Genomic DNA, 24,242 nt, shown 5'->3' with positions numbered 1-24,242 from the left:
TGACACGAAGAGAAGTGTGTGTGTGTGTGTGTGTGTGTGTGTGTGTGTGTGTGTGTGTGTGTGTGTGTGTGTGTGTGTGTGTCGTGAGCTTGACGAGAGGCTGAAGTTAACTGAATTACAAACAGTGACAGTGTGTGAGGAGAAGAAGAACACGACTGGAGAAATGTTACAGCGGATTACATCAGCCACAGTCCTGCCTGACAACAGCACAACACACACACACACACACACACACACACACACACACACACACACACACACACACTCCTGCCTGACAACAGCCCATACAAACTACCTGTTGCTCCTTTTTTCATGTTATAAACTCACCTCACCACTCAAAACCCTGAACTTTTATTTGATTTGTTTTTCATCACTTTAGGAGAAATGTAGCATTGCATCAGTGTCTCTGCAGTGAATGGGTGCCGTCAGAATGAGAGTCCAAACATCTGATAAAAACATCACAATAATCCACAAGTAATCCACAGCACTCCAGTCCATCAGTGAACATCTGGAGAAGACAAAAGATGAAACACATCCAGCATTAAGACGTTTTTTAACTCAAATACATAGAGTTCATAATCCATAATAACACTTCCTCCAGTGAAAAAGTGTTCTGGTGTGAATCAGGAGAGAAATCTGCACAGATCAAGCAGCGTTTAAACAGCTCTAAACAAATATGTGAGAGACAACAGAAGATGCACTTTTTCACTGGAGGAAGTGTTATTATGGATTATGGACTCTATGTATTTGAGTTAAAAGCGTCTTAATGCTGGATTTGTTTCATCTTTTGTCTTCTCCAGATGTTAACTGATGGACTGGAGTGCTGTGGATTACTGTGATGTTTTTATCAAAAATAATGTAATTATTATATTTGTATTTATATTATACAAATACATATATATATATATATATATAAATATATAAGATATCATATATAAAATACATTCTTTTAAAGTATATATATTATTACAATTATTTTCTATTTATATTATACTAATAAACACTTCCATATAATTAATAATAAATATTATATAATATATAATTTTAGCTATTTTAGGGATATTGGTATATAAAATATATATTGATACTACTAAATATATTTAATATAATAAACATATTTTCTAACCTGGAGCTGAGGACAGACGCTGATAGAAACATACATGTCCTTCTCAGCTCAACCAAACTAATACAGACACATGTTCGCGAGCGTCTCCCGTCTCGATGCAGACGCCTGACAAATAATCAGTGTGTGCCTCGTTCTCTCAAAGCCAGACGCTTCCTCGAGCATGCCAGGTGCATTATGGTTACAGATGAAGCCCGAACAAAGAGCAGCGAGAATGAATGTGAACTAGATGAGGGCACATATTTTACAGTGGAGCTCGGCTGACAGACAGCGACGGTCACAGATGCCCACCTTAATGTCTCATTCTCTCCGAGACAGGCCAGAAACATGATCGAACGCTACTCGGGGCAAATCGTCTCATCAAGCAGCAGCATCTAAGCAGGAGACGCCTTTAAGGTGGCGGCTAAAAATGGCTGCGATGCCTCATATCAGACAGTTCATTAGCTCTGACCTGATCTCTCCACACAAACCCTGACCATCAGCGCTTCTCTTACAAAGCCCAAACCAGTTTCACGGTATCAGATCGGCGACTGGATTTCACAAAAAGGAGTGGCCCATAACTCATATTTACATACACCATTATTTTGTGATAGTTTTTCTACCATATTTACCAGGATTACCTTAATTTTACCATGTATTTTACATATATTTAAGTAAATATTAAATATAGTAACCGAACAGTACCAGGGTGAATCCCAAAAGAAATGTCCTTTAATAGAACTTAGGGCTGTCAAACAATTAATCCCATGCAAAATAAAAGTTTGTGTTTGCATAGTATATGTGTGTATTTATGACGTACATGCATGTATATATTTAAGAAAAAATATATATATATTAAATAAATTATATTACTTTTATTATATTATTATTATTATATTAATAATTACATTACTTATAAATTGTAAAAAAAAAAAAGTTAAAGTATAAAAAAGTATATAAAATAATGAATATAAAGTATAATAAATAAGTAAATAAACACATAACAAATATATATATATATATAATATATATATATATATATATATATATATATATATATATATATTTATTTATATTATTTATTTATTTATTAAAAATATATATAAAAATATATATTTCACATATAATACCAGGGTGAATACCACAAGAAATTTCCTTTAACAATAAAATAATAATAATAATCCAAATTATAAATTATTTTAATTATTACTTTTTAATTGTTCAAAATAAAAGTAAAAAAAACACGTTTATTTATTTACTCATTTATTTATTTTACATATATTAAAATAAATGTTAAATTTGATAAATCATTACTAGTGTTGTCAAGGGAAATTCTAATAATATATCTGCTGATGGAGGGATAGATATAAGGACATTTCTTCATGGAATTCATCCAGTACTGTGAGTTATTAAATGATACTGTAAGGCAGTTTAAAGATAATTATTAGGATGCTGACCAGTAAAGTACAGTAATCTGAGTGACGGCTGCGTTTTTTGACACCAATAACCCAGTGTTTCATACAAACACAGATGAAATCACACGCCTGCTCCTCCGATCCTGCCCTCATTAGTGCGCGTGTGCTCATGTTCACTGTTTGCGGTTTTACTCCAGTTCACACCAATTAGTCGCGGAGGATAAAAATAAACAGTACGTGGAAGCAGCAGCGTGAAAACACATGCAGATCTGTTAGCGTGCAGCAGTAAAGACAGGGATGAAGACACTAAACACTGAGGTGTAAAAGCACAGATGTGAGTCTGTCGTGGAAACATGACACGGCCGCAACGAGGAGAGAGAGGAAGACCACATGATGCAGAACGAACTCTTCATTATAAGCTAAAATAATACAGCTAAAACATCTCTAAATGAAATCAGCATCACATCCAGGAGAGAAATAAATACAATTAGTAAAAATTAAAATTGTTATTAATATTTTTTATTTATTACTTATAAATAAAAAATAATATTATAATTAATATATTATTAAAATAATATATAATTAAATTAAAATTTAAAAAAAATAATATATAATTAAAATAATATTAAAATCATATTTATGTTAAAAAATAAAATAATATGTTATAAAAATAGAAATATTACTATTTTAAAAAATATATAATTTCTATTAAAAATAGGGTGTGTGTGTATATATGTATATATATATATATATATATATATATATATATATATATATAATAAAAGTTATACCTTATAAAAACAGAAATATTAATATTAAAAGAAAAACATTTATATTAAAATAGGGTGAATCATCCAGGGTTATTATAGATAACTAATACTAATACTGAAAATGAAAAACATTTAAAAACATTTTCATTATTTGAAAAAAAATAAACATTTACTAAAAATAAAAATAAAATATAAAAACTTTTATTTCAGCTAGTTGACAGCTAATTTTCATTTAGTTTAACTTGATGTACTAAAATAACACACAAACACTGAAATAAAAATAAAAAAATACAGACGTAATAATACGTAATACTGTAATAACAGACATTTATATAAAAAACAAAAACTATTAAAAATGACAAAAACACACTAAAATTGTGAAAACTTTAATTAAAAATAAATATGTAAAATATAAAAGTAAAAACTGATTCCAAATATTAATTAAAACTATAATAGTACAGAAACAACACTACTATTTACCATGTTAGTTATACAGCACTTTTCATACACAATGGTAAGACCTTTACAGAAAAAATAAAAAACATTTAAACTGTTTTTTTTTCGTAAGAAATAAAAAATACAATAAAAATAAGAAGTAAAAATAAAGAAATAAAACATTAGTAAAAATTACCCAAAGTAAACATGATCAATGTGAGTGTTTTCACAAGATCTAAATAGCATCATCAAAAAAATTTAAATCAATTGGCAAAAAAAAAAAAAAAAAAAGGGACAACAAAAAGCTAAAAATACATCTGTAAAATTCTAAAAGAAATCTCTGTTCTAAAGGACGAACATTAAACTCTGATTCAGCTGAAATCTCCAGTGCCACAGATCCTGAGCATATATTTAAACATCAGGAGAGCTTTATATCGTCTTTTCTAGCCCCGATCACAGAGGACAAACACAACGTCTTCATTTCTTACAACTGAGTCTCATAAATGCAGTGAAATGCTGCAATCGTAAGTGCACAAACACTTTGGAAATAATGTGAACGTGGAAATAAAACGTACCTGCTGCATTTCCAAATGCACATGAAACTCACTCACAACACGTTAAAGCTTCTTTCGTGTGTTCCTGTCTTAAAGTTACTAAAGGGAAATATGTGATATCTGACAGCGGTTTCTAAGCTCTGCGGCGCTCCTCCGTGGAGATTTCAGAACAGTAATGGATGTCTCTCAGGTCAACATCTGCGTGCTATCAGTGACAAACATACGTAAGGTTTAATTGAAAACGGAAGAAGGGAAATGGAGTCTGGGGATCTTACCAGACACACTCATTTTCCTATCGCTCAGAGGTGACAAGCAATTTGGGCCGTTCACCTGTCACCTGAGAATATGAATCCGGGAGAGAAAATGAATCCATCCTGCACTTTATCTGGAGTGTCAGCGCTGTAATGATGATTCGTCTGAATGCTCACACCGGACGCTCGGTCTCAGACAAACACACACTGCATATAACGCTATACTCAGCCTGGAAACACGTTACAGCAGGAAGATCAGGAAACAGTAAAACACATGACGGGATGCATATTCAAAACTGTCTGTGCTAAAAACAGCAAGTGGTGTCAACTATTAGAGAAAACAGAGCGCAGAGAGACTCGCAGACGGCGCACTCTTAAAAAGTTCAACTTGCGAGATTAAAAAGTGGGAGTGAAAGAGAAAAAGAAAAAGAAAGAGCCAATTAGCAGGAAGCCAGCAGGTGTTCGTTTGCTCCGTCGCCCCGCAGCTTCTTAAAGAGCACCGAGTTACTATGGCAACTGCCTGGCACAGTCCGTCTACAGGGAAACGGAAATGTCACAGCTCAAATGAGAGAGAAAGAAGAGAGAGAGAGAGAGAGAGAGAGAGAGAGAGAGAGAGAGAGAGAGAGAGAGAAAGAGAGAGAGAGAGAGAGATCACAGAGGAACTCGGCGGAGACTCTGAGAGTGTCACCTGTCACTTCATCAATGACTACACAAACACACACACACACACACACACACACACACACACACACACACACACACACACACACACACACACACACACACACATATATATATGGAATTAATCTGCCAATGTCATTAAGGCCCTATGATTTCCATGATGCAGAAAATTTTGATGAAATCATAAAATACAGTCATAAAAATGGAATTTACTGTATAGCATGGAATGTCACAGAATTTGGTACATTTTGGATGGATAAATAAAAAATAACTGAAAAACTTTTTTTTACTTTAACTGAAATAAAAGAAAATATAAAAAACGTTATTTCAGCTAGTTGCCTACATTTCATATTTTAATTTAGTTTAATTTGACTAAATATGTGTGTATGTGTATATATATATTTATATATTAGTTTGTATTATTTTTAATAATTTTGTTGTTTTTTGACATTTTTAGAAGTTTTTGTTATATATGACAAAACACAACAATATTGCTAAAACTTTCATTAAAATTAAAACAATATAAAATATAAAAATAATATTTAAAAAAAATTAAAACAGATTCAAAATATTAATAAAACCTGCAAAAATGTGAAAATGTTCCAAGTATTTTTTTTTTAAATCTGCAAATTCTTGAATTATGATACATTTACTTAAGAAGGAAAATGACTAAGAAGATATTAAGTCTTGTTTTATGAAAAAAAAGAGATGAAAATTAAGTGACTTTATATTTAAAACAAGAAAAACGGGCCTGAAAAATAATCTTATTTCTCCTATTTTTATTAACCCACTGCCAGATTTATTTATGTATTTATTTATTTTTACAAATAAACTCACTTAATCTTGATCATTTTTATTTAGAAAAAAAACTTAATATCGTAAGTCATTTTGCTTCTCAAGTAAGTTCATCTTTGTTTAAGGATGTTGAGATATTTGTTCTGGAAAACAAGACAAAACTACTGAGTAAGAAAATTATTTTTTGCATTGCACATCAAATGCTCTTGATATCAGCTATAAAGGGGATCAAAGCACAAGTGATAAACACACTTTCATGTTAATTCCTAAAAGACAAAGTCAGCAACATACAATTTCATACAATTTACATTCCACATCCAAAGTAAAATCTCTCTGTTCCAAAATCCCACTAATCCACACATGAAGCAGATTTCACACTGAAGAACCAGACAGAAGTCATTGAGAGTTTGTGATGTATGCAACATGTGACTCTCTGTGTGCTAAAGTTTACGGCGGGACATAAGGAGGCTTTGCCCGGCAGAAATCATTCATAAACCCTAATAGCTCCAGATTGCAATTTATTACAGCTGTATTCGTAACCAACCATCCGCGGGGCTGGAAACGTGTCACAACAGACAAATATTGTATATTTGTCACAGTCGCTGTCATTTAACGTGCGACACGCACTACTCTTTACGGCTGCTGGACATATTCCCATTTAAATGTGATATTTCTAACTAATTCAACCCACCTGCCACTACTGACATATTAAGAGCAACCTGTTCTGATGGAACGGGAGGGTGACGGGACGCAGACGGGACTCGTAAACGCTCAGGCTAATGGATGTGTAGCTGCATGAGAACAGGGAGGCTCATTTATTTCTGCTTTTGTCGCTGTTGTCTTCATTGTCTGCATGATTAAACCAGCGCCACGCGGCTCTGCTCAACAAATAGCCTAATTGAGAATGACCTTGGTGAATGATACATCAGCCACACACACACACACACACACACACACACTGATGTCTGAGATCTGGTGTGTGACACGCTGGGGATGCATGCGTCTTCACTCTTATTTACAGTAACACTGAAATAGGGTTGTGCGATATTAACAAAAAATATATATATATAAATATTTGGGAATTTTTCGATAACGATAACTAAACAAAATGTTGCTGAGTGTGTTTTTGTGCTAATACTGTGTCTGGTTTAGACCTGTCATGGATAAAAAAATGGGACACTAAAACTGCCCGGTATGTGGCGGCAACTCATTCAAACGATTCATTCAAAACAGCTGATTCATTTAGAAACGAAGCATGGATGGATCATTGAATCACTGACTCCAATGATTCATTCAAAAAACAGATACATTGAGTCACATAAAGTCACAACACATAAAAAAAACATTTAAAACAACTTAGCAACCATTTAGAATTTCCTAGCAACCACTCAAAACACCCTAGCAACTATATACAGTAGCAACACCCAATAAAACTCAAAGCAACTTAACAACTACCCAGAATTCCCCAGGAACCCTTCAAAACACCCTGGCAACTGCACAGCAATGCACAAAAACTCAGAAAACCCTAGCAACCATTCAGAAATTCCCAGCAACCACTCAAAACACTACAGCAACCGTATAAAGTCGCAACACAAAAAACGCTTAAAACAACTTAGCAACCACTCAAAACGCCCTAGCAACTACATACAGAAGCAACACAAAAAAACAGTCAAATATACTTAACAACTACCCAGAATTCCCCAGCAACCCTTCAAAACACCCTAGCAACTGCAAAGCAGCGCGCAAACACTCTGAAAACCCTAGCAACCATTTAGAATTTCCCAGCAACCAATCAAAACACCATAGCAACCATAAAAATTTGCACCACACACAAAAAACATAAAACAATTTAGCAACCACTCAAAACACCCTAGCAACCACATACAGTAGCAACACACAAAAAACTCAAAGCAACTTAACAACTACCCAGAATTCCCCAGCAAGCCTTCAGAACACCCTAACAACTGCACAGCAACACACTAAAAGTACTCAATACACTTTACCAACCATTAGGAATTTCACAGCAACCACTCAAAACACCCTAGAAACCAGATACAGTAGCAACACACAAAATCACCTAAAACAGCTTGGCAACCACACAAAACACCCTAGCAACCACATAGAGAAGCAACACAAAAAAAGTCCAAACTCATTAACAACTATGCAGAATTCCCCAACAACCCTTCAAAACACCCTAGCAACCAGATACAGTAACAACACACAAAAAACACCTAAAACAACTTAGCAATTACTTAAAACACCCTAGAAACCACATACAGAAGTAACAAAAAAAAACAGTCAACACTACTTAACAACTATGCAGAATTCCCTAGCAACCCTTTAAAACACCCTAGCAACCAGATACAGTAGCAACACACAAAAAACACTTAAAACAACTCAGCAACCACTCAAAACACCCTAGCAACCGCATACAGAAGTCACACAAAAATTGTCAAAACAACTTGACAACTATGCAGAATTCCCTAGCAACCCTTCAAAACACCCTAGCAACCAGATACAGTAGCAACACACAAAAAACACTTAAAACAATTTATCAACTACCCAGAATGCTCCAGGAACCACTCAGAAAACCCTAGTAACCACACAGCAACATATTAAAACCCACTCAGAACACCTTAGCAACCAATCAAAACACAATAGCAACCATACAAAGTGGCAACACACCAAAAACACCTAAAACAACTTAGCAACCCTTCAAAACACCCTAGCAACCAGATACAGTAGCAACACACAAAAAACACTTAAAACAATTGGCAACTACCCAGAATGCCCCAGCAACCACTCAGAACACCTTAGCGACCAATCAGAAAACCCTAGTAACCACACAGCAACATATTAAAACCCACTCAGAACACCTTAGCAACCACATATCTACAGCCTGGCAGCAGCTTCCATCACCTGAGCATCATAAGAGTGAGTTTTTCTGTCGTAATGACCCTTGAGTGCGTTGTGTTCTCTGTGAGAGGAGAACAAGGCCTGCTCGTTGTGTTCAGCAGGTGACGGCGGCTCGCTGGAGTGTGTGAGTGTGTGTTTCACTCATTAATGAGTCTGCGTCTCGACCTCCCTCTGTTTGTTTACAGCACACACTGATGTGTGTCTCAGGAGGAAAAACACCTGGAGGAAGAGACGCATCCCAGCAGCTCTGCTACAGTCTTACAGGCGTTTCCTGAATCTGTGCGGCTCTATTGTGTGTCACGAGGCCCTCGGATCATTAAAACGCCTCATTAGGCACCTAACATTTGAGAGCGTTTTAGTCAAAGGCTTCGATACGCTTCTTAAACGATGCTCAGACTGGAAACATCATACTTTGGAAGTGGAGTTAAAAACTAAACTCATGATTCTATGCTCCCTGGGCAACATCTATAAACTGTAGAGCTGAGTATCGACACTGATTTCACAAATCGAAAAAAAATTCACAATTTTTTTTTTCATTCTATGGAAGTCAATGGCAACTATTTGGTATCCAGCATTCTTCAAAATATCTTTTGTGTGTGTGTGTGTGTGTGAGTGTGTGTGTGAGTGTGAGTGTGTGTGAGTGAGAGAGAGTGAGTGTGAGTGTGAGTGTGTGTGTGTGAGAGAGAGAGAGTGTGAGTGTGTGTGTGTTTGTGTGTGTGTGTGTGTGTGAGAGAGAGAGAGAGAGAGAGAGAGAGTGTGTGTAAGAGAGTGTGTGAGAGTGTGGGTGTGTGTGTGTGTGTGTGTGTGTGTGTGTGAGAGAGAGAGAAAGTGTGTGTGTGTGTGTGTGTGTGTGAGAGAGAGAGAGAGAGTGAGTGTGTGTGTGTGTGTGTGTGTGTGTGTGAGAGTGAGAGAGAGAGAGAGAGAGAGAGAGTGTGTGTGTGTGTGTGGTGTGTGTGTGTGTGTGTGTGTGTGTGTGTGTGTGTGTGTGTGTGAGAGAGAGAGAGTGTGAGTGTGTCTGTGTGTGTGTGTCTGTGTGTGTGTGTGTGTGTGTGTGTGTGTGTGTGTGTGTATTCAACAGAAGAAACTAAAACAGGTTTGGAATAAATGGAGGGTACGTGAGCAATGACAGAATTTGCTTTTTTTTTGTGAACTATCCCTTTAAGAAAACAGTCTTGCAACTAAGTTTAACTTACTTACTTTAATAATAATATTAAAGGTCAAAATTAGCAACAGAGTCTGAACTACAAAATTCAATTGCTCTTTATTTTTAGAAATAATAATCAGCTCTCAAACAGAAATGTTGTAAGCCAACATTTTGCACATTAGGCAGTTTTTATATGAACTTTTTAATGATATGAAAAATGTATCAAAATGAAATGAGCTTTGCTTAAAATAAGAAAAATAATTGCCAATGTGGTCAGAAAAATCAATTTTATTTTCCCTTTGAATTTGAAGTTTACTTTAATTCTTAAACTTTTAATTTTGATACTTTTTTTTTCCAGGAAAGACTTAATATCAAGTCATTTTGCTTTTCAAGCAAATGCATATTGCTTTATGAACGTTTAGATGTTTGTACTGTAAAAACAAGACAAAAATACTGAGGAAGAACTCTGTTTTGCACGTCTGAGAAGCAGGAGACTTGACTGTTTGCTGTTCATCTATACTTGCTGCTGTCTGGAGAAACAAATGAGACTCTTTATATGGAGATTGTGGTAGAGCTGCATTAAATAACGAGTCTCTGACAAAACACGAAAAGGCTGCGATGATCTCATCGATGAGCTGATGGTTCGGATGAGCTCATCCTTCCTCAATTAAACTTGAACCATTAAGGAGAGTTTTAAATAGCTCAAAATATCCACCGTCTCCGTTACTTCATCTGTGTCTCCATGACTCTTAAACTATGACATCCAAAATTAAAGGGATCTTTCACCCAAAAATGAAATTCTGTACAACCCAACAGTTGCTAGCCACTGACTTGTGCAGTATTCTGTCCCTTACTATAGAAGTCAGTTACCAACATTCCTCAAAATATCTGCTTTTGTGTTCAACAAAAGAAAGAAACTTAAGTTTCGGAACAACATGAAGGTGAATAAATTATGATACTTTTTTGAGTGAACTGTCCCTTTAAGAGACATTGACTGAACCATGGTGAGAAATCAAGTATTAATTTTTTATTATTATTATTATTTATATATTTAAAATGTATTTTTTATTATACATACACACACACACACACACACACACACAGACACACACACACACACACACACACATATATATATAAGATACAGTGGTGCTGCTATTGTGAACTAAAAATATATTAACTATTAAAATTGTGTTTTTGGTCACTGAAATAAAGCTGAAATAAAATAAAACATACATGTTAAATTAACAACTTAAAACTTAAACTTGAAAATGAGGAACGCTGTCTTGGCGGCTAAGAAAAAAAAAGTTTAAGTACTAAAAAAACTAAAACTAAAATAAAAAAAATAAGTAATATAAATACATAAATAAAATAATGATTTTACAATTATATATATTAAAAAATTATAATATAAAATGCATATGAAATATATTTTACTAATGTAATTATTATAAAAATTAAAGCACAATTAAAAAAAATTAATAAAATGGAAATTGAAAATATAAAAATAAAAGCTAATTAAAATATTAATAAATGCTATAATGTTAAATAAATAATACTAAAATAACACTCCAACAGAAATGAATGTACAATGAGACAAAACCATAATTCAGAGGAGAAAAAATATATGCAGCTTACATTTTTTGTTAAAGCAGAATTAATTATTAATTAGAAATCAGATCATTACTTGAGCTGCAAAGTTTCCATCTTTTGAAGTGAAAAAAAAAAGGGAAAGATGCTTATGACATAAAGTTAAAAACATTTAACTTGTGGCTATTATCTTGAAAACAGATTATTTTGCTGTTTATTGCCAAGTTCTGACTAACTGTGATTTTGGCCATTTAGATACATTAAAAAAATAAACAAACAAAAACAAATCAATTTAAAATAAATAAATAAATAAAGTAAAAATGGGTTTCTGTGGTAATTATGTGAAAGATGCTGTTCAACACGTTCTGAACCGTGATCATTTCAAATCAACATGAAGCATGAGGTGTTTATAAAAGATATGCTCTGATTACGACTTCATTATAATATTAAATGATTAAAAGGTGTAGGATATGCTCTGCACACACACTCGTCCATCTCCTCCTCACTGTAAAGAGTCGGATACGTCGGTTCATGTGAGGATGTTTGTGTGGATGCCCACAGGAGACAGATTCAGCAGAAAGCTTTAATGACTTTAATGCGCTCTGTCAGAGATCTAGAGCAGCGTTCAGCCAACATGTGTGTCACCTGAGCATCCCACACGCTCTCAGCCTCAGGACCGAGTTTATACTCCACTCAGGAGAACAATGAAGCTCAAACATCTCCATCTGCTCAGACCTCGTCCTTCTTCAGTCTGCCTCCAAAACACACGCAGAACCACACAAACCTCCCTCAACTTCTCTTCAGGTGAACATCTGAATTAAACTAAATGTCCTTTATGACTGCTGCTAGACTCTTTATACATCATGATATTATACAACCAGCCAGATCTCGGGGAAAACCAAGGCAAACTGTGTAACACCTGGAGAGCCACTTGTAAGGATAACAGAAATCAAAGTGAACAGAAACCATAGTGAACAGAGCACTTATCTTGTTGATTTATCAGCCATAGATTTTTTATTTAATTTAATTTAATTTTTTTTGTTTTAGTTTATTTTTATTACATTTTTATTTTATTTTAATTTAATTTAATTTTTTTTATTTATTTATTTATTTATTTATTTATTTATTTATTTATTTATTTTAACTGTGTGTGCATTATTTCACTTAAAAACAGCCAGAACAAACTGCGGAAACACATCTTATTTATTTATTTACTCATTCATTAATTCATAATAATTTAAATCAATAACAATTTAATAAAATTATTATTTAGTAAAATAATATATATATAATAATATAATAACCAACATATTGCATTCTCAGGCATTATTAGAATTAATTTAAATTTTCACTTTATTTTAAGAACCAATTCTCACTATTAACCAGTTTCTTACTAAAATGCATATTTCTAGCAGATTGGCTGTTTATTAGTACTCATAAAGCACACATTAATGCTTTATTCTGGACTACCATATTTTAGATTCCTTAACCCTACTCCATACCTAAACGTATCTACCGTACTAACTATTCATAAGCAGCGAATTAGGAGTTTATTGAGTCAAAAGTCATAGTTAATAATAAGTTAATCGTGAGAATTGGTCCCCAAACTAAAGTGACGCCAATGCTGATTTTTACTTGCATTTGAAAAGTGTTAATTTTAGGCTCTGTGAACAATCTATCATTAACATTTTTAACTCAGTGTCTATAATTGCATTCAAGAGTTTTTATATGTTTATTGAGTAAGGATGTATTAAATTGATCAAAGACATCTATGATGTTACACATGATTTCTGCTGAGATAAAGGCAGTAGTCAGTGCATTAGATCATGTACATGTGTGTCTCCAGCACAGATGCCGTCTGACCCTCGTTATGAGCTCAGGCCTCATTAAGGATCCATTACTGAGACCCTCGTTAAAATGAGCGCTGAGACCGGATCAGAGGGAAAGATATGATTGGATTAAATCATTATATAAATGTGATTTTACTGGGAAAAAAACTCCCGTCTGTTGCTGCAGAGTTTCACAAGCGCAGGTCTGAGAGAAAAAAACAAAGAAAGTTTGAATCATGTTTCACTACAACCCGTCAAGAGTAAAAGTTTGGTTTAACTTTATGTATGACATAAATATATGTACAGTAGAATGTACACTGTTTCAACTATTTCAACTTAAAAATTAAAAGTTTCACTTAAATTTTGAAGTTATTTTTAAGTCATTTCAACTTAAATTACACTGAACCAAGTTGATTTTCATACAACAAACAAATTGAAATTGCTCAACTCTTTTTGATAAGTTAATGTGCTTACAGTTTACTAAAACATGATTTTTGTTTTACTTTTCAAGGAACATCACAGTTTTTTGTCCGTGTTTTCATTTAAATCTGTTGTGCAATACTTTGCCAATAAATGAAAGGAATTGTTTACATTTTATTTCATTACATTTTAAAAGATTAACTACATTGTTAAGTACATTATCAGCACTGCTTTTGATAATAAATTTGTATTAAATCACACACAAAAAAAAAACAGAATAAAACATTGAAAGAGCACTATTATTGTTAAAATTATGAATTGTGATGATGTTTTATGCATTGAAATTATAAAACATTTGTTTTTTAATTATGAAAATGTAATTTAAACATTTAAATGAAACCCAGATACATTTCAGAATAAATAACATTTCATATGGCACTATTACTGCTTAATTTTTAATAAATCATTACATCTTTAAAGTTTTATGACTTCAACTGATTATACGTTGTTTTATGATTATTAAAGTTTATTTGAACCATTTAATTAAACCATTAAATGGAAAATAACAAATTTTAGAAAAACAATCATTTCATAGGGCATTTTTATTGTTAAGTGTTTGATAAAATATTAAATTGTTATTCTGAAAGTTTTCATTTATTTATTTTTTTAATCTGAAATTTATATTTTTTATTATTTTATTCTGCTGAACACAAAAGAAGATATTTTGAAAAATGTTGGTAACCTGATGGTCCCCATTGACTTCCAGTGTATTTTTTCCCTACCATGTAAGTCAATGGCTACCAGCCACTGTTTGCTTACCAACATTCTTCAAAATATATTATTTTATGCATAAGAAATAAAGAGAAGAAAGAAACTCATACAGGTTTGGAACAACTAGGGTGAATTAATGATAACAGAATGTTAATTTTATAGTGAACTGTCCCTTTAAGACTTATAATAGATCCTGCTGAACGTTTGTACGTTGAGTCACACAGGTTCAGAAGGACATAAATGTACATTTAAGGGTGAAATATTTCTATTAATAGTTCCTGATTAAGCTGATTTAACTGTAGATGTTTTTGGCTCGGTTAGGGTGAGCCAGCCGCTCACATCAGCCTGATTGAACATCAGAAGCCAGTCATATGCCAAGCGTAGAAGACGAGACGTGATTTCAGTCTGAGCTCACGTCATATTTTGACAGCGGAGTCAAACACGACGGCTGGATGTCATTGCATCAGCAGCAGGTGATCGAGTCCGCTGCTCTCTCCCAGAGCTCCCCAATCCTCCGGAGGACAAGCGCCGGGCCGATGACAGCCGTTCCTCCGGCCCTCAAAGACACGTCTGACCCTCCATCAATCTGACGGATCACACCTCGGGTCGCCAGTCAGGAGCCGAGCTGACAATCAGTCAGACACATGCCTGTCAAATCAGCCGCTCAGAGAAAGAGGACGAGGAAAGAAAGAAAAAAAAAAGAAAGAAACTTCCTGGAGGATTTTTAAAAAGGGCTCACATCTTACACTTATAATGTGATTATGTTTTTGCAGCAATCTAATATTTTTGCCATCAAAATTTCTCATCCTCCACCGATTAGGAAATTGGCTGCTGCACCTTTAAGAAAACGTAAGATACTTCACTTAATAAAGTAGTGGACTGTTAATGCAATCCCAGAATGCACTAGGGCGAGAATATATAATGCAAGGGGAAAAAATACTTTTTGTTTATTTTATACTGAAAATGCTGTTTTTTTATCATTTAATCAATTTTTTAAAAAAATATTATTAATTATTATTATTATTCTATTCAGCAAGGATGTATTAAATTGATCAAAGGCAACAGTATATGCATTTATAATGCATAAAAAAATAATTATTATTTTTATATTGCAATTATAAATATTTTAAAAAGTATCATTTTTATATTTATAATTTATAAAAACAAAAAATGCAGATCTTTTAAATATGTAATGGAAATATATAACATACAATATTAAAATAGATTTAAGAAATGCATATTTTTATTCAGCAAAGATGCATGAAAACTGACATTTATAACATTAGAGACTATTTTAAATGCTGTTCTTTTGAACTTTCTGTTCATCTGTGAATCCTGAAAAATAAAATGCATCACGGTTTGCACAAAAATATTGTTTTCAACATCGATAATAATCAGAAATGTTTCTTGAGCAGCAAATCATCATATTAGAATGATTTCTGAAGATCATGTGACACTGAAGACTGGAGTAATGATGCTGGAAATACAGCTGCGCATCACAGAAATAAATTACAGTTTAACAGATATTCACATAGAAAACAGCTGTTTTACATTCTAATAATATTTCAAATTTTTACTGTATTTGTGATCAAATAAATGCAGGTTGCTAAGCAGAAGAGACTTCTTTTAAAAACCAACTCCAAACTATTAATTGGCTGCTTTTTTCATTTTGCATTTAATATCAATGGAAAAATGTGCCATTATGTACAGTACCCTTTGGGGTTGATAAGATTTTTTAATATATATAATTCTCTTCTGCTCACCGAGACTGCAGCCGCATGCGTGTTATTTTTACAGTGCCGTTGTGTGTTTGATTTGTATGTTGTTGTTGTTGTTGAGCTACAGCTTTTGTTTTCTCAGCGTCTCTTCCAGGTAACGGCCGCCTACATAATCTGTGCTCGTCAGCTGAGACAGAATATGTGTGTGTAATAAACGCCGGAGGGTCTGGTGTGACGTGTGTTTGTGAAGGGCGGCTGGTGTCTAAATAACTCTAAACAAACACACTGATCGCAGCTGAGACCCCGCGGCACCAACACACACCCAGAAATACACACACACACACACGCGTGGAGAGGACGTGAAAACAGAAGGACAGAGAGAAAGATGGTGCTGAACTATAATTGCTCTTAGAGTGAAATTCATAAAATTACACTATGGTTTAACTAGTTTATCTGTTGATGTAATGAGCATCATTATTAACACACACACACACACAAAAAAGATTAATAAAATGATTTATTATTTTTGGCTACATTTATACAGTTTTGTGGCTGCCAACTAATATCACTGAGATGCATGTTGCTTATTTAATTCCACAAACACATTCAATCCTGAATCAGTGTAAAATATGCTACTCCAGCTCTTGTAGCGCTGCACGTCCAGGAAGCTGAATGCTGGACATTAAACACACAAGACAACACCAGTATCAGCAGACTTCTGTCGGCCTGCTGGGAGACCAAATCACTTTTTATTATTTTTATATTCTGTCACTTTAAAGGAGCCCTGGCTTCCTCTCTGCTGCCAGTATGACGTTTGTGTGCCAAATCGTCTCATTTGTTTCCTAATCGTGCTCGTTTCTGAATCGCAGCGAATCACGTTCCTCTCAGAGTTTCAGCACTAAAAGGGACCAAAGGTGATGCTTAAAAGCTCTAAAACTATGGTTTAATGAATGAGCCGCGTGCCGAACAGAGGTGATAATGAGGTGTTGGTGCACGGATCACATGTACCAGAGATCAGCGCTCGGCTCTGATAACGACTTCACCTCCATTAGCAGCAGCGGCGGCGGACAATCAGACTAGCCGCTCAGGATTCACCGCACGACTGCAATCCGTCAGACGCAGGAATGCACTAATATTCGCCTGATAGCTACTCTAACATGACACAGATGGAGAAAACCACGGAGAACGTCTGTCGAATGAGACACAATAAGCCATTTATCCTTGTTAGGTGACATACAGGACATATATGTTTATATATAGTACTGTACTGTATACTGTAGTCCACAATGCAATGCACATTAGATAGATAGATAGATAGATAGATAGATAGATAGATAGATAGATAGATAGATAGACTGTAAACTCTTGTCATCTGTCTGCTGTTGGCAGACAATATTGATTAAACAGTAAATTCATATTTATGTATTTAAAGACGACATTAATTAAGCGTTTGAATATTGAGAGGCATTAATGTAGAGTCTCTGGCCAGGTTTTATTGGTTTAGACGCTTCTGACCCATTATGTTTATTTATCTACTTCTTTTGCACTAGGACTGAAAACACACAAAACTGTGCCGATGTTTCTCTTTCATAGATCAGGATCAGATAAAATAAAAATAAAATAGAATAAAATAAAATAGCATTTCTAGTGTGAATGGGAAGACTGATTTAAGGGCTGCAAAGAGAATTTAGAATTAAAGAATTAGAAATCTTACAAAAAAAAATTAAATAATTTTATAAAATAAAATTATATTTAAAAAATAAAAATTGACATTTAAGCTCTTAAATTTCCCTTCTTTGTGTTATTTTAGTACAACCGAGATGCTATTATAGTTTTTGTTATTATTGAATTACATTTTAGTTTTATAGTTTCTGCTTTCAGGTTAATTTTAGTTAAAGTTTTAGTAACTCTGTTGTGTGTTTTTGTCATTTTTATTAGTTTGTGTCGTTTTTATTTCCATATAGTTTTTATTAATTTTTATTTGTTATTGTTAATTTTAGCTATTTTAGTCCATCAAATGTAGAAATGTTGCCTTCTTTTCTTTATCTCAGTTAACAATTATTTTATTTCAACTTTTTTTTTTTTTTAACTATACTGCACAATTATTGTAGTTCTATCAAATAACTGTGATTATATCAAATAACCAAGATCAGAATTAGTATTTGCGACAGGTCTACTCGGGTGAAATAAAAACAGACTCAATACAGTCAGAGAACAGAGATGTGAAATGAATGTGGAAAGCAGCTCAGATGATTTGCTGAGAAAGAAATTCATATTGAGATGCTGTCAAATTGTTAAGATAGTTCATAAACCTCCAGAGGAGACGAGATCAGTTTAATCCCGCTGCTGTCTGGAGAATCAGTTGACAAAAACCAATAAAAAACTCACCGAAGCGGCTCAATGAAGGATGCTGGCAAACACACATATATTCCAATCTAGTATCTGGAGTCTCTATCCGTTACGATTCCCTTAGTATATGTTTTGACCTGTAGATTCACAAGCTGGTAATAACTGACACAACTAACCAGCCAAACCATGAGTCTTTGGTTAATTCACACTAACTAACACACAGGAAACACATGGAAACAACCAGGAAGAGGATGAAGGAAATACCTGTCAAAATAAAAGACTCCAGACAAACACAAACCCACAGAATAAACTAATCATATGGAGTTTTCTTTTAATGTGAGCTCAATGGATCATCTGCAAACACTTCTAGTGATAACACTAAATCTCCAGATCCATATTTAGGATAAAATAAACTTTTATATATCCAAATTATATATGCAAAGATTTAATATGCAGAGGTTTAGCAGTGTGGGGTCATTTAGCTCGTCTAATGCAATTGTATTTAACAGTCTATGTTCCTTTGATACTATATGAGAAGTGCATATTTCATATTTTGGAAATACTTTATTTAAAACCTTTATGCATAATGCATTATAAAGGTATTCATAATGTACGTTGCAATATATATTTCCATGAATAATTGTAACCAAAGTTTAGAAACGTAATAATATTTGAAGGTTTGTTTGTCGTGTTTTAATGCATTACACTTTCTTAAGGTGGAACAATGGATAGAGAGGTATAATAATAATTATAATTGTGGTTTCAATTATTCATGAGATCATACAGTGCATTATAAGGTGCATTACAAGGCATTAAAACTACTTTTATTATGCTTTACTGATCCTGTAAAATCTTAGCGTATAAAAATCCTTTGAGAGAATCACTGTCTGTTAAATGATATTTTGCGTCGAATGAAATGACATTTAGACATTTTTAAATGCTTTATCATGTAACATCTTCCCTTTGAATCTTTCTTTGTCAGCTGCAATATTTTTCTTTTCTTTTCATGTCAAGTTAGCTGTGTTTATAGCGCTTTAGATTGTTTCAAAGCAGCTTCACAGTAATAAACAGGAAAATAACAAAATCCATGATGCAAACATCATCAAATATGAGACTCTAAAAAGGCAACGGCATCATTATTCAGTTCAAAGTTCTTCCATTCTGTTTTTAAATTATGTTGTTCTTTCCCTTATTAATTTATGCACGATATGCACTGTTTTATTTGTATATTTACATATTCAAACGCTTCGGCAATACAAATGTAAAATATTTTTCATTATGCATTTAATTCTTCTTTTATATTGTCTGACATGACCGGAATGCAAAGTTTAAAACCAAACGTTGTGCTTTTAGTTTCTAATGTAACATAAAAGCTTTTCTGACTGACTTTCTTGCACTGAAGCACCGGACCGAACACAAACACTGTGATTCTGTCCTGTTTGGGTTTGTGTTTGCGAGCGGAAGCAGTGGGACAATCCACAGACTTATTCTCAGCTCGTTCAGCAAATATAACGGCTGCGTTCTCACCTGAACACGGGAATGTCTCACACACACACACACACACACACACACACACACACACACACACACACAACACACACACACACACACACACACACACACACACACAACACACACACACACACAACACACACACACACACACACACACACACACACACACACACACACACACACACACACACACACACACACACACACACACACACACAACACACACACCACACACACACCACACACACACACACACACACACACTACACACACACACACACACACACACACACACACTACACACACACACACACACACACACACACACACACCACACACACACACACACACACACACACACACACACACACACACACACACACACACACACACACACACACACACACACACACACACACACACAGGTGACCCAGACACGGAGCAGAGCAGTGTATTCCAGCCAAAAATCAGATTCTGTCATCATTTACTCCCCTCATATTGCTCCGAACATGAACGTTGAGTTTTCTTTTTCATACAGTGATCAGGAACTATGAGACATTGTTACTAAAATAAATGTTAACTGAAATAAAATCCAATAAAAAGTTAATCTATTTGATTTCAGCTAGTTTCCAAGGTAACGTTTCTCATTTTCAATTGATGTTCTAAAATGACTAAAACTAAAACTGAAACAATGATATTTTGTATCGAATGAAATTTAGACATTTAGACATTTTTATTCGCTTCCTCATGTATAAATGTTACAGTAACAGATAATGGTGAAGATCTAATCTCTCAAAATATTAGTCTAATAAAGTAAAGATAAAATGAAATAAAATAAAATATATTAAAAAAACTAGCTGCCAAGCAACATCTCATTTTAATTTAAAATTGATGTACTAAAATAACTAAAACTGAAATAAAAATGATGTAAAACTATATAGATTTATAAATCATATAAATGACAAATACACAAAACTATATATATATATATATATATAAATATAATTTAAAACTGTAATAGTATCTCAGTGATACTAAAGTAACACTGAAGCAACACAATTCTTGAACATTTGTCTAATTTCAATCCAATTTTTTTGTTTCCAGAATGCTGATCTTTCTTTAAACTTTCATTGCATCATTTTATCAAAAAGAGCAGCATGAACAATCTGAAAAAAATAAAAAATAAAAAATATTTTATGTTCCACAAACAGGTTTGGATCAGCTCCACTCCTCGACCGCAGTCGTGTTTTTGAGATTTTTGAAAGCATCATCAGCAAATTTCTTAATATCTTTCAAGGTTATTATATACTCAAAAATGCCTTAATTTAAGATTTATGTATTTGAATTGCATATGAAATGTCCATCTATTTAGATAAACAAACTAATAAACTTAATGTGATGCATATTTGTCAGTCATACAAAAATTAAACAAAAAATAAAAAAGTAAAAAAACATTAACCATATCAAAAAAACTACAAATAAACTGAATGCATTTCTATATTCCTCAATAAATCAGATCTGTTTCAGTCTCATAGATTTAGCAAACTGTCCACAGCTAGTCACACTTTAACCAGATTCATACTTTTTAACTAAATAAATGTAATTTTTACAATGACCAGATTTGTGCTGTTTCTAAGTAATCTGAATAAATGCATTTTGAAAATTTGATTAAATGAATGATAAACTATGCCATGATTTTTATTTATTTATTTTTTTCATTTATGCATGATTGATAAATATGCATCCCATTCAGTTTATTAGTTTGTTTAAAACTGTGTAAACCAAATGGATGGACATTTTATATGCCATTCAAATACATAAATCTTAAATTTAGGCCTAAATATTTTTTGAGAGTAGTGACTTAAAATTAAAACAAACTTTAACTGGAATAAAATAAAATATAAAAAAAAGATTAAACTTATTTTATTTCAGCTAGCTGCCTTGACAACATTTCTTATTTTAATTTAGTTTAACTCGATAGGTACTAAAATACTAAAATAACTAAAACTATATAAATCTAAAATAAAAATGCATAAAAACTACTTTAAAAAATGCAAAAAAACATGCAATAAAATCAATAAAACTTCATTTGTTACTAAAAACTTTTACTAAAATTAAAGTAAAACAGAAAATATAAAAATAAAAACTAATTCAGAACAAAAACCATTTCATATATGTATTTATATAAAATTGTATTAATTAAATCTTGATATTTTAACTTCCACTATCACTGATCAAATCAATATACATCAATATATTTTTTAGATAAATAAAGTTTCACACCAAATATTTACATATTTTACATATTTGCACATATGTTATGATGATCTTCACATTGAAATCATGTGATGTCTGCTGTTTAAATCCAAAAAGCAAATCAGATTTGTGAACACAGCTAAAGAAAATGACACGAGCTCCTTTACATTTTAAAAAATGAGTCTGATATTATTTGCCTAATCTTGCTCAAATGTCAGACGCTGCCCTCAAAAACCTCATTAATGAACATGAATGAATCAGACAGAACCGACAGCCAATCAGCTGCCAGCAGCACCAGAGCGAGAGAGAAATAAAAGAATACTGTGTCTCTCACCCCGGGTAGAGTCTTTTGTTCGTGGAGAGCGCTCTGGGCCTTCAGCGCTGACTCTCTGGCACAGTACGTTAGAAAGGCACATCCTGAAACACACAAATGGATGAAAAATTATCAGATGAGATTTATGCATGCAAACACCATCAGAAAGTCCATTTCAATGCCAATTTACTTATAAAGCACAATTTAAAACAACAATAGTTGTCCAAAGTGAGGTAAAAATAAATAAATAAATAAAAAAAAAAATAATAATAATAATAATAATAATATTAATAATAATAATAATGTGAATGGATAGACTGGTTTCAGGGCTGCAAATAGACTTTAGAACTAAAGAATTAAAAATCTTACAGTAATTTTTAATGTCAGTTTACTTATAAAGCACAATTTAAAACAGCAAAAGTTGACCAAAGTGTGGTATAAAAATAATGTATAAATTAAATTAAATTAAATTAAATTAAATTAAATTAAATTAAATTAAATTAAATTAAATTAAATTAAATTAAATTAAATTAAATTAAATTAAATTGTGTGAATGGGTGGACAGGTTTCAGGGAAGCAAAGAGAATTAAAAGAAAGAATTAAAAATCATGTTATGCAAACAACAATATTCAGAATCATATTAATTGCCAATTTGTCCATTTTCAATGTCAATTTACTTATGAAACATTATTTAAATTTACCAAAATGCAGTATGACAACATACTGTATAAACGTATTAAATAAAATAAATCAAATAAAATGTTTAAAAAATGTAGAAAAATAGATGAAATAAAATAAATACAAAAAAAATACATATGAAATAAACAGAGATCAAAAGAATCTTTATTTTTAAATTAAAAGCCAGAAAGAACAAAAGAGTTGTTAACTTTTAAGATTTAAAATCATACAGACGGTGACCCTCTCAGAGGCACAATCTCTCATCACCTTACAGCAGATGTGCTGAAGTGCCCTCCTTAGGGACCTATCTAGTGTAGATACTTTACAAAACTTTACAGGCTTTCCTTTAGAGTTCTCATAAACATCTTGAGCTACAAACTACAATTTTTATTTATTTTGCTGTCATAACACATGCATTCATTTTTATGCTTCTGACAGACATTTTTATCCAAAGCAACTTATATCCCTTACGTAAAGAAAATATGTTGCCTTATTTATTAACAATCAATATATCAAATGATTTAATGCATGTTGAAAATATACAGAATAATATATTGTGTAAATATATTACAATATAATGAATGATACATAAGGAATATGTAGAAATATATTGTAATGTATGTAATTTTATATTCAATTATACACTTCACAATATACAGATGTACAAGTTATAAAATAAGGTACTGTGTGCATATAAATATATAAATATATTTGAACACTAATGCATTCATATGTGTGTGT

At 32.8% G+C, this 24,242-nt stretch overlaps 1 protein-coding gene across 7 annotated transcripts in view; it reads right to left on the bottom strand.

The window, feature by feature from the left end:
- The window catches only part of LOC109110422 (CUGBP Elav-like family member 4), a 94,727-nt gene that overhangs the window by 65,877 nt on the left and 4,608 nt on the right, over nt 1-24,242 (bottom strand). For 6 of the 7 annotated variants that reach the window (XR_006162519.1, XM_042775753.1, XM_042775751.1 and 3 more), the window contains exon 2: nt 22,845-22,927. Coding sequence is in view for 5 of the 7 variants with exons in the window: in XM_042775753.1 (XP_042631687.1) it covers nt 22,845-22,927 (83 nt within the window). In the remaining 2 variants the exon portion in view is untranslated. Of the gene's footprint in view, nt 1-18,779; nt 19,215-22,844; nt 22,928-24,242 lie in introns of those variants that run through there. The other variant, XM_042775754.1, reaches the window with a different exon arrangement.

Source organism: Cyprinus carpio, chromosome A18 (assembly GCF_018340385.1).
Source record: "Cyprinus carpio isolate SPL01 chromosome A18, ASM1834038v1, whole genome shotgun sequence".
Taxonomy (NCBI): domain Eukaryota; kingdom Metazoa; phylum Chordata; class Actinopteri; order Cypriniformes; family Cyprinidae; genus Cyprinus; species Cyprinus carpio.
The sequence above is the reverse complement of the archived record's forward strand: the minus strand, read 5'-3'. Positions and strand labels throughout refer to the sequence as shown.